Source organism: Colobus angolensis, unplaced genomic scaffold, assembly GCF_000951035.1.
Source record: "Colobus angolensis palliatus isolate OR3802 unplaced genomic scaffold, Cang.pa_1.0 Scaffold402, whole genome shotgun sequence".
Taxonomy (NCBI): domain Eukaryota; kingdom Metazoa; phylum Chordata; class Mammalia; order Primates; family Cercopithecidae; genus Colobus; species Colobus angolensis.
This window is the reverse complement of record NW_012117400.1, coordinates 262186-279052: the sequence shown is the minus strand read 5'-3', so window position 1 is coordinate 279052 and position 16867 is coordinate 262186. Positions and strand designations below refer to the sequence as shown.

The 16867-nt window shown below is 47.6% G+C and overlaps 1 protein-coding gene across 2 annotated transcripts in view; it reads left to right on the top strand.

Annotated features, from left to right (window-relative positions):
* The first annotated feature begins 270 nt into the window (after positions 1–270).
* Positions 271–16867, top strand: part of TKTL1 (transketolase-like 1) — a 30754-nt gene continuing 14157 nt past the window's right edge. Inside the window, exons 1-6 of one of the 2 annotated variants that reach the window (XM_011955894.1) lie at positions 271–622; positions 7385–7502; positions 11402–11499; positions 12876–13067; positions 13151–13278; positions 14622–14815. In XM_011955894.1, the coding sequence (XP_011811284.1) occupies positions 489–622; positions 7385–7502; positions 11402–11499; positions 12876–13067; positions 13151–13278; positions 14622–14815 (864 nt within the window). In that variant the 5' untranslated portion in view covers positions 271–488. The remainder of the gene's footprint in view (positions 623–7384; positions 7503–11401; positions 11500–12875; positions 13068–13150; positions 13279–14621; positions 14816–16867) is intronic. The other variant, XM_011955896.1, reaches the window with a different exon arrangement.

Below are 16867 nucleotides of genomic sequence, written 5' to 3'. Positions count from 1 at the left end.
CCCGCTCCCGCCACAGCCCGGGCTGTTGTGGGGGAGGGGTTACCATTTAAAGCAAAAAAAAACTGCGCCACAGCACCTCCCCCCTTGCTTTACGGTTGCGGCTGCACGTGCCACGTGCAGCATCACCCCCCCCCGACACGTGCAGCATCACCACGTGACACATGCGGCACCACACCGCTAGTGCCGGAACGTTTTGCGCACAGAAAGAAGACCCTGCACCCGCGCGGAGGGAGCCCTTTTGACAGTGCTGGCATAAGAGAAGATGAGAATGGGACTATTTTCAATAACTTTGCACATGCAAGTCGCAAACATTCCAGATCTCTTGACTTGCTTGCGGAGGGAGTGGCACGCGGAGGGAGCGGCACGCAGCACGCGGAGGGAGCCACGCCGACCTCACATAAACGCGCTGGGCAGCACGCCGGCGCCATTTGCTCTTCAGACACCGAAGAGTTCGGACTCGGTCTTCGGACACCTAAGGGATTGGAATAATGGCGGATGCTGAGGCGAGTGCTGAGTTGCCGAGGGAGGCCAGACCCGACCGGGGCACCTTGCAGGTGCTGAGAGATATGGCCAGCCGCTTGCGAATCCATTCCATCAGGGCTACGTGCTCCACGAGCTCCGGGTAAGTTCCGGTCATTGAAGTCTGGGTCGTGCAGGGGCCACGGGCCGGTGGCCCTGAGGCCGTGTGGTGAAGGGAGAGCCCTCAGAGGCGCAATGGGCTCTGTCGTAGATGCCCTCTCTTGGGCTGTTGGGGCCAGCCGAGCACCCTAGATGGCGGCGAGGCACTCTTCCCGCCAGCCCAAGGGTCGGTCGGTCGGTAGGTCGGTCGGTCGGTCGGCCACAGGCTCTGGAACCCGACCCTCATTTACCCCCGGCGGAAGTTCTGGAGGTCCCCAAGATCCCCAGTTGGGAGACAAGGATCCAGACTGGACCGAGGTGGCGGGGGGATGTTGTTGAGATCAAATCGTTCTAGTTGTGGTTTTCATTTTAGCGGGGAGCACAGCTTCCCGGGTAAGCAGTTGTAGTGGATCCCTGAGGGTGAATGAGCAACCCTAACCCATTATGTGAGGAGAAAAAGCAATTAAAATTCCAGCCTGGCCAACGTGGTGAAACCCCGTCTCTTACCGAAAAGTAAAAATAAAAAATGAGTTGGGTATGGGGGCACACGCCTGCACTCCCAGCTACTTGGGAGGCTGAGGTGGGAGGGTTGCTTTTTGTTGGGTTTACTGGTATATGCGGTTGATGGTTTTTGCATCAGTTTGAGGGATATTTGTCTCTAGTTGTAGTATTTGGTTTTGGTATCAAAGTGTAATGCTGGCTTCATAGGATGTTTCAAAGTGTTCCATCTTAAATTTTTTGGAGTGGCCGGGTGTAGTGGCTCCCACCTGTAATCCCAAGCACTTTGGGAGGCCAAGGCAGGCGGATCGTGTGAGCCTAGAAACTAATTTGAAATCAGCCTGGGGAAGATGGCGAGCCTCTGTACAAAATGTTGCAAAAATTAGCTGGGCGTGGTGGCACGTGCCTGTAGTCCCAGCTACGCGGGAGGCTAAGAGGGTCAGGTTGCAGTGAACTGAGATTGCGCAACCGCACTCCAGCCTCGGCGAGAGTGAAACCCCGTCTCAAGGAAAAAAGGTTCAACCTAGATGAGCACGGTGGCTCAGGCCTGCAGTCTCAGTACGTGGGGCCTGAGGCGGGAGGATCGCTTGAGCCCAGGAGTTCGAATTCAGCTTGGGAAACAGTGAGACCCTGTCTCAAAAAAAAAAAAAAAAATTAAGGTAAAAGAAACTGGCAATTGAGTACGAATTGGAACAAAAATGAGCTGTTGGATTTGCTAGTATGCGGTTGATGGTTTTTGCTTCAGTATAAGGGATATTGGTCTATGGTTCTTTTTGTTTGTTTTGTTTTTTTGTTTGTTTTGAGATGGAGTATCACTCTGTCCCCCAGGCTGGAGTTCAGTAGTGCAGTCTCTGCTCACTGCAAGCTCCACCTCCTGGGTTCACACCATTCTCCTGCCTCAGCCTCCCGAGTAGCTGGGACTACAGGCGCCCCCCACCACGCCCGGCTAATTTTTTCTATTTTTTAGTACAAATGGGGTTTCACCATGTTAGCCAGGATGGTCTCGATCTCCTGACCTCGTGATCCGCCCACCTCGGCCTCCCAAAGTGCTGGGATTACAGGCGTGAGCCACCGCGCCCGGCCTGATCTATGGTTTTATTGTAGTGTTTGCTTTCGGTATCAAAGTGTAATGCTGGCTTCATGGGATGAGTTTCAAAGTGTTCCATCTTAAATTTTTTGAAAGGTTGGGCGTGGTGCCTCCCACCTGTAATCCCAGCACTTTGGGAGGCCAAGGCAGGAGGATTGTGTGAGCCTAGAAAGTTCGAGATCAGCCTGGGCAAGATGGCAAGCCTCTGTGCAGAATGTTACAAAAATTAGGTGGGCGTGGTGGCACGTGCTTGTAGTCCCAGCTACGCGGGGGACAGAGTTTGCAGTGAACTGAGATTGCGCCAGTATATAACAGCCTGGGCAACAGAGGAAGCAAGACATTGTAGAGAAAAAAAAAAAATTTTTTTTTGAGGAGTTTGAAGAGGATTGTTGTTAATTTTTCTTTAAATGTTTGGTAGTAATTGCCAATGAGGCTTTTATTTATTGGGAGTTTTTTTTATTGCTGCTTTAGTCTCCTTACTAGTTAGTTGTAGGTCTATTCAGATTTTCTTGTGCTGATTAAGTCTTGTGAGGCTTTCTGTTTCTAGGAATTTATCTATTGTAGGTTAACCCATTTGTTGGCATGCAATTATTCATAGTACACTGTCACCTTTTCTATTTCCATAGAAGCGGTATTAGTGACCCCACTTTAACTTGATGTACTTTTTTTTTTTTTTTTTGAGGCAGGGTCTTGCTCTTTCACCCAGGCTGGAGTGCAGTGGTGCAATCATAGTTCACTGCAGCCTCGAACTCTCCTGGGCTCAAGCGACTCTCCTGCCTCTCAGCCTCTTGAGTAGGTGGAACTACAGGTGCACACCACCGTGCCCTGCCCATCTATTAATAGCTAGTTTTGTTGACCTTTTATAAAGAACCAGCTTTGGCTGGGGGGGGTGGCTCATGCCTGTAATCTCAGCACTTTAGGAGGCCAAGGCAGCTGGATCGCTTGAGCTCAAGAATTCAGGACAAGCCTGGCCAACATGGGGAAACCCCCGTCTCTGCCAAAAATACAATTAGCTAGACATGGTGAGCACCTATAGTTCCAGCTACTTGGAAGGCTGAGGTGGAAAGATTGCTTGAGGCTGCAGTGAGCCATGTTTGTGCCCTACACTCCAGCCAGGGTGACAAAGTGAGACCCTGTCTCAAAAAGAAAAAAAAAAAAAATTGGTTTCATTGATTTTTTTCTATTGTTTTCTTAGTCTGTTTTATTTGTGCTTTGATCTTTTTAATTTCTCCTGCTAGCTTTGAGTTTAGTTCTTAAGTTGTAAAGTTAGGTTGTTGATTTGAAGGGTTATTTATTTATTATTACTTTTTGAGACAGAATCTTGCTGTGTCACCCAGGCTAGAGATGGAGTTTCTCCATGTTGGCCAGGCTGGTCTCGAACCCCTGGCCTCAAGTGATCTGCCTGCTTCGGCTCCCAAAGTGTTGGGATTACAGATGTGAGCTACACACCTGGCCAGATATGAGGGGTTTTAAAAAATGTGTTTACAGCTATAAATGTCCCACTTGGCACTGCTTTTACTGCATCCCATAGGTTTTGGTATTTTGTGCTTCTGTTTTCATTTGTCTCTAAAGGATTTTTGTTTTTGTTTTTGTTTTTGAAACAGTTTTGCTTTTGTTGCCCAGGCTGGAGTGCAATGGCGCGATCTAGGCTCACCGCAACCTCTGCCTCCCAGGTTCAAACAGTTCTCCTGCCTCAGCCTCCTGAGTAGCTGGGATTACACGCATGCGCCTCTACGCCCAGCTAATTTTGTATTTTTAGTAGAGATGGGGGTTTCTCCATGTTGGTCAGGCTGGTCTCGAACTCCCAACCTCAGGTGATCCATCCACCTCGGCCTCCCAAAGTGCTGGGATTATAGGCATGAGCCACCGCACCCAGCCTCTCATTTTCTTTTTTTAATTTTAATACTTCTAGGGGTATACATGGTTTTTGATTATGTGAATAACTTCTATATTGGTGAATTCTGAGATTTTAATGTACCCATCACCCAAGCAGCGTACACTGTTCCCAATATGTAGTCTTTTATCCCTCACTTCCTTCCTACCCTCCCCCTTTACTCTCCTCCCCAAAGTCCATTATATCACTCCAAAGCTTAGCTCCACTTACAAGTGAAAACATACAGTATTTGGTTTTCTATTCCTGAGTTATTTCACTTAAAATAATGGCCTCCAGCTCCACCCAAGTTGCTACAGAATACATTGTTTTTTATGGCTGAGTAGTATCCATGTTGTATATACACCACATTCTTTATCCACTCATTGGTTGATGGGCACTTAGGTTGGTTCCTTATCTTTGCAGTTGTGAATTGTGCTGCCTATAAACATGTGTGTGCATGTACCTTTTTCATATAATGACTTTTTTCCCTTTGGGTAGATAGCCAGTAGTGGAATTCCTGGATTGGATGGTAGATCTATTATTTTTCGTTTTTTTGTCTTTTTTGTTTGTTTGTTTTTTGTTTTGTTTTGTTTTGTTTCATCTTGAGATGGAGTCTTGCTCTGTCGCCCAGCCTGGAGTGCAAGTGGCACAATCTTGGCTCACTGCAACCTCTGCTGCCCGGGTTCAGGGGATTCTCCTGCCTTAGACTCCCGAGTAGCTGCAACTACAGGCACATACCACCACTCCCAGCTTATTTTTGTATTTTTAGTAGAGATGGGGTTTTATAAATATTTATAAAAATACAAATATTTTTGTATTTTTAGTAGAGACGTTGGCCAGGCTGGTCTCGATCTCTTGACCTTGTGATCCGCCCGCCTCAGCTTCCCAAAGTGCTGGGATTACAGGCATGAGCCACTGCGCCCAGCCCAATGGTGTATTTTGATGGGAATTGCATTGAATCTGTAGATAGCTTTGGGCAGTATTGCCATTTTCACAATACTGATTCTTCCTATCCATGAGCGTGAGATATGTTTCTGTTTGTGTCATCTGTGATGTCTTTCAGCAGTGTTTTGTAGTTTTTCTTGTAGGTACCTTTCACCTCCTTGGTTAAGTATATTCCTAGGGTGGGTTTTGTTGTTGTTGTTTACAGCTGTTGTGAAAGGGATTGAGTTCTTGATTTGATTCTCAAGCTTGATTGTTGTTGGTCTAGTGCTACTGATTTGTGTACATCTATTTTGTGACCTGAGACTACTGAATTTATCAGATTTAAGAGTCTTTTGGATGAGTCTTTAGGATTTTGTTTGTTTGTTTTTGACGGAGCTTCTGTCACCCAGACTGGAGTGCAGTGGCACGATCTCAGCTCGCTGCAACCTCCACCTCCCAGGTTCAAGCGATTCTCCTGCCTTACCTGAGTAGCTGCGACTACAGGTGTGTGCCACCGCACCCAGCTTATTTTTGTATTTTTAATAGAGACGGGGTTTCACCAGACCATGGCCAGCCTGTTCTTGAACTCCTAACCTCAGGTGATCCGCCCATCTCGGCCTCTCAAAGTGCTGGAATTACAGACGTGAGCCAACTGCACCTGGCCTAGGGTTTTCTCGCTGTCTGATTGTATCATCAGTGTTACATAGTTTGACTTCCTCTTCTCCAATGTGGATGCCCTTTATTTATTTTGCCATTGCTCTTTGGTTGTGTAAGAGTGTGTTGCTTAATTTTCACAAATTTGTGAATTTTCCAGTTTTCCATCTATTATTGATTTCTAATCTCATCCCATTGCGGTTAGAGAAAATATTTAGTACAATATGTCTTTAAATATTGTTGGCCGGGTGCGGTGGCTCATGCCTGTAATCCCAGCACTTTGGGAGGCTAAGGTGGGGTCGATCACCTGAGGTCAGGAGTTTGAGACCAGCCTAGCCAACATGGTGAAACCCTGTTTCTACTAAAAATGCAAAAATTAGCCGGGCGTGGTGGTGCACGTCTGTAATTGCAGATACTTGGGAGGCTGAGGCAGGAGAATCACTTGAACGCAGAAGGCGGAGGTTGCAGTGAGCCAAGATAGCACCACCGTACTCCAGCCTGGGCAACAGAGTGAGATTGTGTCTCAAAAAATAAGTAAATAAATCTTGCTCCAGAGCCTGAGCTAGATAGTAAAAGGACAGTGTGGATGCAGTTAAGAACCATATATTGTCTGAATTTTTTGTACATGTTCATTTTGTTCCCTTCACCTTCAAAATTAGTAACAGATGGCTGCATTTTCTCGAGGGATCTGTGTGGCTTTTAAATCTAAATCATCCACTTAGAGGATGTTTGCAAAGCAAGAGGTTTTAGTCCCATTTTCTTTTTTTTTTTTTTTTCCGAGATGGAATTTCACTCTCGTTGCCCAGGCTGGAGTACAATGGCGTGATCTCGGTTCACCGCAACCTCCGCCTCCCGGGTTCAAGTGATTCTCCTGCCTCAGCCTCCCAAGTAGCTGGTATTACAGACATGTGCCACCACACTTTTTTTTTTTTTTTTTTTTAGTAGAGATGGGGTTTCTCCATGTTGGTCAGGCTGGTCTCGAACTCCCGACCTCAGGTGATCCACCCGCCTCGACCTCCCAAGGTGCTGGGATTACAGGCGTGAGCTACTGTGCCCAGCCTAAGTCCCCATTTTCTTAATGGGGACATTCTTAGATTTGAAATGAGAGATTATTAATATGAGCTGGGCCTAACATCATTTTTTACTTACAGTTGGGCAGAGCTCCAGGGAGTTGGTTTTCTCCCCTGCTGTCTTGTCCCCTCCCCCTTTTTAATTAATTAGGACCTGGCTGGACTCACATGCAGGCCGCTTTCTAAGAGCAGCAGTTACTTTGCCAGCACTCAGAAAGGTCCTCAGTTACTCTACCATGACAAATTTCTCAGTATGTCACCATTCACTTCCTAAAAGAAATTCATTGTAGAAGGTAGAATGGGATCTTCATGGTATTTCTGGTTAGCAATGCTCCTGAAAGTTCCTCGGCATGTGGAAAGGCCACAAATGAATTTAAGTGTGTGAAAGAATACTCACGTCAGAGGCATGAAGGAAACTTGCCCTGAGTCCACAGTGCTCTGCTGTTAGGAGCTGGCCTCGCTATGCGCAGCGGGAGGGGTGGTGAGGTTACTGGGCTTTAAAGCACCCTTCCAACCCGTGAGCCCTGCATTCGTCACCCTTGGTTGGATTCTTTCTGGGCTGGGAGAAATGACTGCTTCTATGAGGAGACCATGTGCCAAGGTCATGTGTTAGGAAGTCAGTTGCTGTGAGAAATGACCAGTGTCATGTCTGCCTTTCAGCCACCCTACATCCTGTAGCAGTTCTGCCGAGATCATGTCTGTGCTGTTCTTCTACATCATGAGATACAAGCAGTCAGATCCAGAGAATCCGGACAACGACCGATTTGTCCTCGCAAAGGTATGCCAGTGGGGAGCCCAGGGCTGCTGTGGTGCTTGCTGGTTAAGCCCAGTTTGAACAGTCACCACGTGGGAACAAGGCCTGAAATGGGCCTCGTTTATCATTTTGGTTCTTTCTTTGCATCTTAAAGCTTTAGTGTTCTAGTGAGGGCCACTTGGAGCCCTGTGATGGCGTGGTAGGAAGGGTGGCTTGGGAGAGCTGGCTGTCCTACCTTTCCTTTGGTCATACCCTACCGCGCCCCACTTAGCATGAAAGCTTCCTCCGTGACAGGGTTATGCTGCTCCCACCCTCTGTGCTGCCTGAGCAGAGGCAGGCAGCCTCAGTGAATCCCACTCACTGAGCCTGGGGGAAATTGAGCGTAACTGGGAGGGACATCCCACCCCTGTCAGTCAGCTTCCTCTTCTTCTGTTTTTGCAGATCTGACCTGAAACTGATGGGGCACTTCTCATTAGATTTGGCGCAATACCAGCCACCTCATGATGTTGGGGGATAGGAAAGAAAAAACCTTAAGGTCAATCTGTGTGGCTGGTTTGATGCCATCTCAAAGTACACTGTGTCCCGAAACAAATTAAAACCTGGCTAGGGGCCGGGCGCAGTGGTTCACGCCTGTAATCCCAGCACTTTGGAAGACTGAGGTGAGCGGATCCCTGGAGGCCAGGAGTTTGAGACCAGTGTGGTCAACATAGCAAAACTCCGTCTCTACTTAAAAATAAATAAATAAATAAATAAATTAGCTGGGCGTGATAGCACATGCCTCTAATCTCAGCTTTTTGGGAGGCTGAGGCACAAGAATTGTTTGAACCTGGGAGGCAGAGGTTACAGTGAGCTGAGATCGTGCCACTGCACTCCAGCCTGGGCGATAGAGCGAGACTCCATCTCAAAAGAAAAAAAAAAACTCTGCCTGGGTAGAGTACTGTGTCTAAATAGAAATGTCAGATTAGCACAGTGGAAAGTAAAGACAAAAACTGGGCGTAGTTGAGGTGCCTAAAGTTCATAATTGTGACCCTTGTCTTGGTGTCTGAACCATAATGTCAAACGGTTTGGCAAAAAATAAATAGAATTTACATGTGTACACGCATGTGTGGAGAGAGAGAGGAAGTAAATGCCTTCCATTGCTTTTAGTTGGTTATTGGAGGTAAGCAGTATACAGGAAGGAATCCATTGTGCTAGTCTTTAAACATGTCTCTAAACTTGAACTTTTTTTACGTCTTTTTTTCTTTATTTTTGGGGGAAGATAGAGTCTCGCTTTTGCCCAGGCTTGAGTGCAGTGGCTCAGTCTCTGCAAAATGCACCCCTGACCACCTGGCCTCAAGCAGTCTTCCCACTTCAGCCTCTTGAGTAGATGGGATTACAGGCATGCGCCTCCACGACCGGCTAATTTTTGTATTTTTTGTAGAGACAGGGTCTCACTATGTTGCCCAGGCTGGCCTCAAACTCCTGGGCCCGAGCGCCCACCTCTGCTTCCCAAAGTGCTGGGATTACAGGCAACAAGCCACCACTTCCAGCCCCCTTTACAATGAAAATTGAAAAAAAAATTAGATGTATAAATGCAATATGGGTGTTTAGATTTCTGGTTTAAAATAAGGAAAGGCTGGGTACAGTGGCTCACACCAGTGCTTTGGGAGGCTCTGGCAGGAGGATCTCTTGAGACCGGCCTAGGCAACATAGCAAGACCCCAATCTCTACAAAAAATACGAAAATTAGCTGGGCATGGTAATGCATGCCTGCAGCTACTCAGGAGGCTAAGGTGGGAGGATCACTTGAGCCTGGGAGACAGAGCGCAAGACCCTGTCTCAAAAAAAAAAAAAAAAAAAAAGGTCTAGTCATGTAACAGCTATCAGAGCCATTGGCCTTAGGGGATGAAGAGGCTTTCTATTGGGCAGCAGCGCACCAGGCACTGTTCAGCTGCCAGAATTTGTGTGTTCATCAGATTTAGCTGGTAGATTAAATGGAAACAAAAGAGAAAACACGTGAAGCATAGTCCATTGTGGTTTGCCTGGGGACGGGACAAACAGCCATCCTCCAGGCAGAGCAGATCTGTATTCCAGCCTTTCACCTCCCTGAATCGTCTACCCCCACAGCATAAGGGTTCTTAAGAAAGACAACACCCATGTGGGAGCACTTCTGCCATAACAGGCATCATACTGATGCCTCACCATTTTCTCAATCTATCTTCACTTTATCCTTAACCTCCTGTCACCTAAGGGGTCTCTGGTCTCCATTGCACCCATACAATCTTTGAGATGGGCCCGCTGGCCTCTCACTTCACAGCTAGAGGGAAGCAGAGTTGGTCTGTACTGCTGAGCCCCGGCTCGGTCCATTATTTTGTAGGACTTCCAAGGGCATGCAAGGCGACTGGGAGCCAGAGCTTGTTACGTGAGTGTGGTGGATGCCACAGGAAGGGAGACGTGACTGGAGACATAGTCAAAAGAGACTTGAGTTGAGTGGAACAGGTGTGCTGGGCTGGTAATGCAGAACCAAAAGGGAGTCTCTGGTGGGCACAAAGCATGCAGAGAATGCCGGAGAAGGTCAAGAGTACCCAGGGAGTAGCAGAGGGTAGGAGGCAAGAAGCAGGAGATCTGAGAATCATAAATAACATCCATCCATCTACAGTAGTGATGACGCTGCTCTTCTCTGCTGGAAAGGCACTGACGTTTGAGCAGAGGAGGGTGATAGGCAGGAAACAAACTTGTAAGTCAATAGATGGAGTGTCAGGTGGGGCTAAGCATCTGGGATCAAGTAAAAGTGGAGGAGGTAGGAGGCACTGGTTGAAAAAGAATGGTCCAGAAAGACCTCAGTGCTGACGCTTGTGTAGGGATTTGGAAGAGGCAGGAGAGTGAGCTGTGCCCACATCCAGGCACAAGCACTCCACTAGTGGGTGCCATGAGTGCTAAGGCCCTGAGGCAGGTGTATGCCCACTGTGTTCAAGGAGCAGCAAGGAGGCCAGGGTGCCGGAGCAGTGGGAGGGAGAAATGGAGGTGATGGGGGCTGGGGTGGGCAGACAGGTGCAAAAAGTTGAGCTCTACTTGGTCGGAGGTTGGAAGACCTCGGAAAGTTAACAGAGATGTGATCGGTCAACTTCAGTTTTAACAGGCTCCCCCTGGTGGCTAAATTGAGAATGGCTGTGCGGGAGGCTGGGAGGCCACTGCAGTGACAAAGGCAAGGGATGTTGAAGACCAGGTTGAAACGGTGGCTGCAGAAGCTGTTGGGTAAATTCAGTATGCTTGCAAGTTGGGCCTCTCCAGTCAGTGGAGGAGCTCTTTGGCATGACCTTGTGGCCCACAGAGGGCCACATTTTCTGCTTGGGATAGTGATGGCCCTGTGCCTGCAAACAGAATGTTGGGGGTGGGGTAAATGCTAGTAGAAAGGGATTCATTTGTAGCATGGGCACTTCTAGATGACCACTTGTAAGATCTCAGTTGACCTGAGTTTTATAAACCAGGGAACCAGAATAGTCTGCTTTCTGTTTAAGACTCCATATCCTCCATAGGATTGAACATCTGATTTGTACATGACCGGGAAAGGCCATGGGAAAATGGCAAAAATCATACTTTACGTTTTCTGCTTTGCACTTAGGCTCCAGCCACCTTTGCCATACTGTATGGATTAGCTATTGACTCCCTGGGCAGGGACAGTGGATGTCTTCGCCACCTTAGTCACCTGAGTTTCCAGCCCAGGCTGAGCCCTGGGCTTGACCCACTGTCCACTTGTAACGTTGATCGGAAGCTTAGGGTACATATGGGTGTGGGGAAGAGGAATTCACCCAGCGGGGCGGGAGGGGCCGTTTGGATGGAACACTGCTGCACAGCTGACAGGAGCAGCCTGCACTCAGTGCGTGAGTCCACCTGATACCATGTCCTGCAGCTGCATCAGGATTCCCTGGGTCCCTTCTCTTACAGAGACTGTCGTTTGTGGATGTGGCAACAGGATGGGTTGGACAAGGACTGGGAGTTGCATGTGGAATGGCATATACTGGCAAGTACTTCGATCGGGCCAGGTAAGGCTCTTATCCAGAAGCCATTTAACTGACCTGCGTCCCCCTTCCTAGAGTCTCGGGGGACAGCCACCTATCTCCGTGAGGTGGAGAGCCCTAAAGGGCTAGTCCCTATCACATCCCATGGTGACCCCTCTGAAAGGCTTCCCTGTGCCTTCTCCCCTCCTCGGGCGGCTGCCCTGCTTCCTATCCCACAGGTCTGTTGAAAGGTTTCAGCTGCTGTTGCCTTTCTGTTCTATAGCTTTTTTTTAAAACTTCCAGCACTTTAGTGGGGTCTGGGATATGTGGTTTGTTTTTGAGACTGAGTCTCACTCTGTGGCCAGGCTGGAGTGCAATGGCACGATCTCAGCTCACTGCAACCTCTGCCTCTCAGTTTCAAGTGATTCTCCTGCCTTAGCCTCCCGAGTAGCTGGGATTACAGGCATGCACCACCATGCCCAGGTAATTTTTGTATTTTTAGTAGAGATGGGGTTTCGCCATGTTGGCTAGGCTGGTCTCAAACTCCAGACCTCAAGTGATCTGCCTGCCTTGGCCTCCCAAAGTGCTGGGATTACAGGTGTGAGCCACTGTGCCTGGCTGGATGTGTTTTCTTGATGGGAACATTCACATCGTTGGTTGTGGAGGAATTTACTTCACAGCAGAAGACGTTTCCAAGTGGGGTGTTTTGATTGTGATTATCGTAAATAAGTTGTAAGAACAGAACTAGAAAGTGGTGGCTGGGGGTGGTGACTCATGCCTGTAATCCCAGCACTTTGGGAGGCCGAGGTGGGCGGATCACCTGAGGTCAGGAGTTCGAGACCAGCCTGGTCAACATGGCAAAACCCCCTCTCTACTAAAAAATTCAAAAACTAGCTGGGCGTGGTGGCGTGGGCCTGTAGGCAGGAGAGTCACTTGAACCCGGGAGGTGGAGGTTGCAGTGAGCCAAGATCACGCCATTGCACTCCAGCCTGGGTGACAGACACTCCTGTCTCAAAAAAAAAAAATAAAAACCAATTAGAAGATGGCAATGCTTTAAAAGGGAACTTACCAGGAAAATGAATGTGTAAATGTTTGGGAAACTTAAGGGTGCTACTTTCTTCCCTTTCCCCTCTGGCCCTGTTTGCTTATTGATAAGGAAATGTGGCAGAAGAACCTAAAAGTTCCTTTACAGTTAGAAAGAGAAAACTAGTCAGAGGCAAAGCCTGTTTGGGAGCCCCAGGCTCTTCAAGCTCGGCTTCCTTAGCTACTGGGCTGGGGCAGAGTTGATGACGGAAATTGTGGGAAGTGGATGGTCCGGAGCAGCTGCTCCAATTGCTTCCGTTTCTCCTCCTGAAACGCATTTGCTTGGTCGGCCCAGATGAGCCCCCACAGGGTCCTAAACCTCTCTTGTCTTGCTCCAGCTACCGGGTGTTCTGCCTCATGAGTGACGGCGAGTCCTCAGAAGGCTCTGTCTGGGAGGCAATGGCCTTTGCTTCCTACTACGGTCTGGACAATCTGGTGGCGATCTTTGATGTGAACCGCCTGGGACACGGTGGTGCATTGCCCGCCGAGCACTGCATAGACATCTATCAGAGGCGCTGCGAAGCCTTCGGGTAACTGTATTCTCTTGTGCTTGATATCCATTCTGTCCTGCCCCCTTCATCTCTTGTAACCCAGCCTGCTCCTCTGTTGGCAGGTGGAACACTTACGTGGTGGATGGCCGGGACGTGGAGGCGCTGTGCCGGGTGTTCTGGCAGGCCTCTCAGGTGAAGCACAAGCCCACTGCTGTGGTAGCCAAGACCTTCAAGGGCCGGGGCACACCAAGTAAGCAAGCGCTTTCCTCTTGCTCCTGGTTGTTAAAAGCATCTGTCCGCTCAGAAGCAGAGGCGGGGAGAGGCTTAAATGGGCCTAGGAAGATGACTCATTTAGTGAATAGCAACTCTGCCTGGAGTATATGCTGGAGGCTCCTGCTCTCTTATTTTCACTAGCTAGTTTGCTTACCGTAGGAGGGGACATCAAAAGCCCTAGCAGGTGGACAGTAATGTACTACCTGCACAAGGGAGTGGCTAGGAGTACAGCCCATTGGAGGACTGACGGGGAACAATCTCTATGGTTAGTAGAATCAGAAAGTGCGCTGTGTGTATGAGCAGGTGCAGAAATAAGAGTGCATACTTAAACACGTGCCTAGGTCCACACTTTCCTGGAAGAACGCTGGGAGTTGGGGAAGAAGGGAGCTTGGAATCACCAACTATCACATTTCAAGGCTGACAGCTGAAATTGTTTATCTCAGTTTAACTCATTACAAAGAGTGTGGTTCCTGGATTTTTTTTTACGACTATAGACATTTTAGAATAAAACCGTTCTGTGACTCCTACCGAAAATATAGTTTTACTCTGGTACCCTCCGTTCAGTAACTTATTTTGCCAGTGTGCTCCCGGCAGGACCCTGGGTATTGGCCTTGCCTCTGCCTCCCCTTCATAGGCCCACACATACACCCAGTCCCCTAGATTACATATCTTGGACCCATTCACTCCTCCCCATCTCTACTATCATGGCTGTTGCCACACCCATCATCTCTCCCAAAGTTCCAGCTGGCCTGCCTCCACACCAGTCTCTACACTGCCACCACAGTGATCTTTCTATAATGGATCTGATCAGTCACTTTCCCCACTCCAAACCCTTCAATGGTTTCCAATCTTGCTTTAGATAAAACTCAAACTTCTCATACCCACAAGACCCACCCTCCATGGTCTGCCCTACCTGTCCCTCCAGCCTTGTCATCATTCTCCCTTCCACTCACCAGTGGCCCTCAGGGGCATAGCTAGGTGCAGTGGCTTGCACTTACCATCCCAGCTACTTAGGAGGCGGAGGCGGGAGGATCACTCGAGCCCGAGGAGTTGGAAGCTGCGGTGAGTCATGACCACCTGCTGCACTCCAGCTTGGGGAGGAGTCATAGCGTGAGAGCCCTGTCTCAAAACAGAAAGCCTCAAGGCCTTTATCCAAGCTGTTCTCTCTGGCTGCAGCAGCATCCCAGGCCCTCCGTGCCAGGTGTTCCTCCTGTGAGTCCTTGGGTGACGTCTTTTTCATCAGGGTCTGTTTTTCAGGTGACCTCATAGGCACTCATTAAACATTTATGGAATGGATGTCTTTTATTTGTTTCATTACAGGTATTGAGGATGCAGAAAGTTGGCATGGAAAGCCAATGCCAAGAGAAAGAGCAGATGCCATTATCAAATTAATTGAGAGCCAGATAGAGACCAGCAGGAGTCTTGACCCACAGCTCCCCATTGAGGACTCACCTGAAGTCAACATCACAGATGTAAGGATGAGCTTTCCACCTGATTACAGAGTTGGTGACAAGGTAGGCAGAAAGGTGGATAATTGAATAAATAAGGTATGTCAACTGCTTTGTTCTCTAATGTTGTTCATATATACACAGGATTCTTCATTTATTCTGGTCTCCACGGACGAATTAATTATTAGAGTAACATATAACAGTTTATAAGCAATAAAGAGAGGTTTGCCATTTTAAAAAAATAGATTTAGGGGTACAAAGTGCAGTTCTGTCACATGGATAGATTTTGTGTAGCGGTGAGGTCTGGGCTTTCAGTGCACCCAGCATCAGAGTAGTGGACATTGCACCCAGTAGGTACTTGATCCTTCACCACTCCTAGCCCCCCTTCTCTTTTATTAGGTCTGATTTTTATTTTTGGCTTTCACATGTGCGTCTGAATTTTCTGATTGGTCCATTGCTATTTATTAACTCCTGGTGTGGTGTGCCTTTTTATTGCTTCCTAACTTTGGTTTGTGCACGAAACTGCTACAATTCTGTATCTCCGCTAAGAATACTGGTCCTAGGCGGGCTGATCTTTTGAACTTACTCTCTGAATTACACAGAGGAGCAGGCCAATTCATCAGAAACCTCAAAAAGGAATAAAATTACGCACAAAACTCTGAATATCAAGTCCTTTTGGTTTTTAGCATGTTTACATCCTGCCTTCTGGTATAGCAGACCTGACATAGGTGAGTTCTCTATGGCCTAGAGGAAGTAGGATGGTCATCCTTCTTTATTTGGAGAAATTTTGAGTGTTTGTGTTTTCTTAGCCTGGTAATGAGGGTTAAAAATAAATGAATTTTGAATACTTGAGAAATCAGAAGATAAAAACCAGAAGAAAGAAAAAGGTGTATCAACAAAGAGTGGGCCAGGCACAGTGGCTCACACCTGTAATCCCAGCACTATTAGGAGGCCAAGGCAGGAAGACCACTTGAGCCCAGGAGTTCAAGACTAGCCTGGGCAAAGTAGTAAGACCCCATCTCTACATACAATTTAAAAATTAGCCAGGCATGGTGCCATAATGTGATTCCAGCTACTCTGGAGACTGAGGCAGGAGGATCACCTGAGCCCAGGAGTTTGAGGGGATAGTGAGCTATGACTGGGCCACTGCACTCCAGCCTGCACAACAGAGCGAGACTCTGTCTCAAAAAATATATATATTTTTTTTTTAGAAAACTGTGTAACGCCATAGTTGTATAATTGGTATGAAAACGTGAAAGGGGGGGGAGCATTTTTAGGAATACATAAAATATCAAAATTGACTAAAAGAGGTATAAAAAACTTCAATGGATCAATAGCCCTAGAAAAAAATGGAGAAAACTATCCAAGGGCTATCCCCCAAAGCTCCAGGCTGACCAGGTTATATAAGAGTGACTCATTTTTAACCTTCATGAAAAGAGTAATTTCTAAACTGTTTCACATTTTTCCAAATACAGAGGAAGATGAAAATGTCATCGCGATTTATTTATGAAGCGAAAATGTGACAAAGCTAGCCTAAAGAAAACTGTAGAGCAACTTTATTTGTGAATAGCAGTATAAGAATTCTAAATAGAACATTAACCCATCTCAACTTCATTAGTACATTAAAAAAGTTAAGTGAATCAGTGAGCTCAAATTAGTAATGCAGATGACTCATGCCAGGAGATGTTCTAGTATTAGGTCAAAGGAGGGGGGGAAGTGTGATCATCATCATACACACTAAACAAAAGCAATTCATAAAATTCAACTTTTTATTTTTTTTGAGATGGAGTCTCGCTCAGTCACCCAGGCTGGAGTGCTTGCCTCACTGCAACCTCTGCCTCCTGGGTTCAAGTGATTCTTCTGCCCCAGCCTCCCAAGTAGCTGGGATTATAGGCACCCGCCATCATGCCCAGCTAATTTTTGTATTTTAGTACAGACGGGCTTTCACCTTGTTAGCCAGGCTGGTCTCGAACTCCTGACCTCAGGTGGTCCACCTGCCTCAGTCTCCCAAAATGCTGGGATTACAGGTGTGAGCCACCACACCTGGCCAAGTAATTTGAAAAATATAATGAGAACCATTGATGTCGGAAATCTCACTCCTGAGCTGTGGAGTGTTTA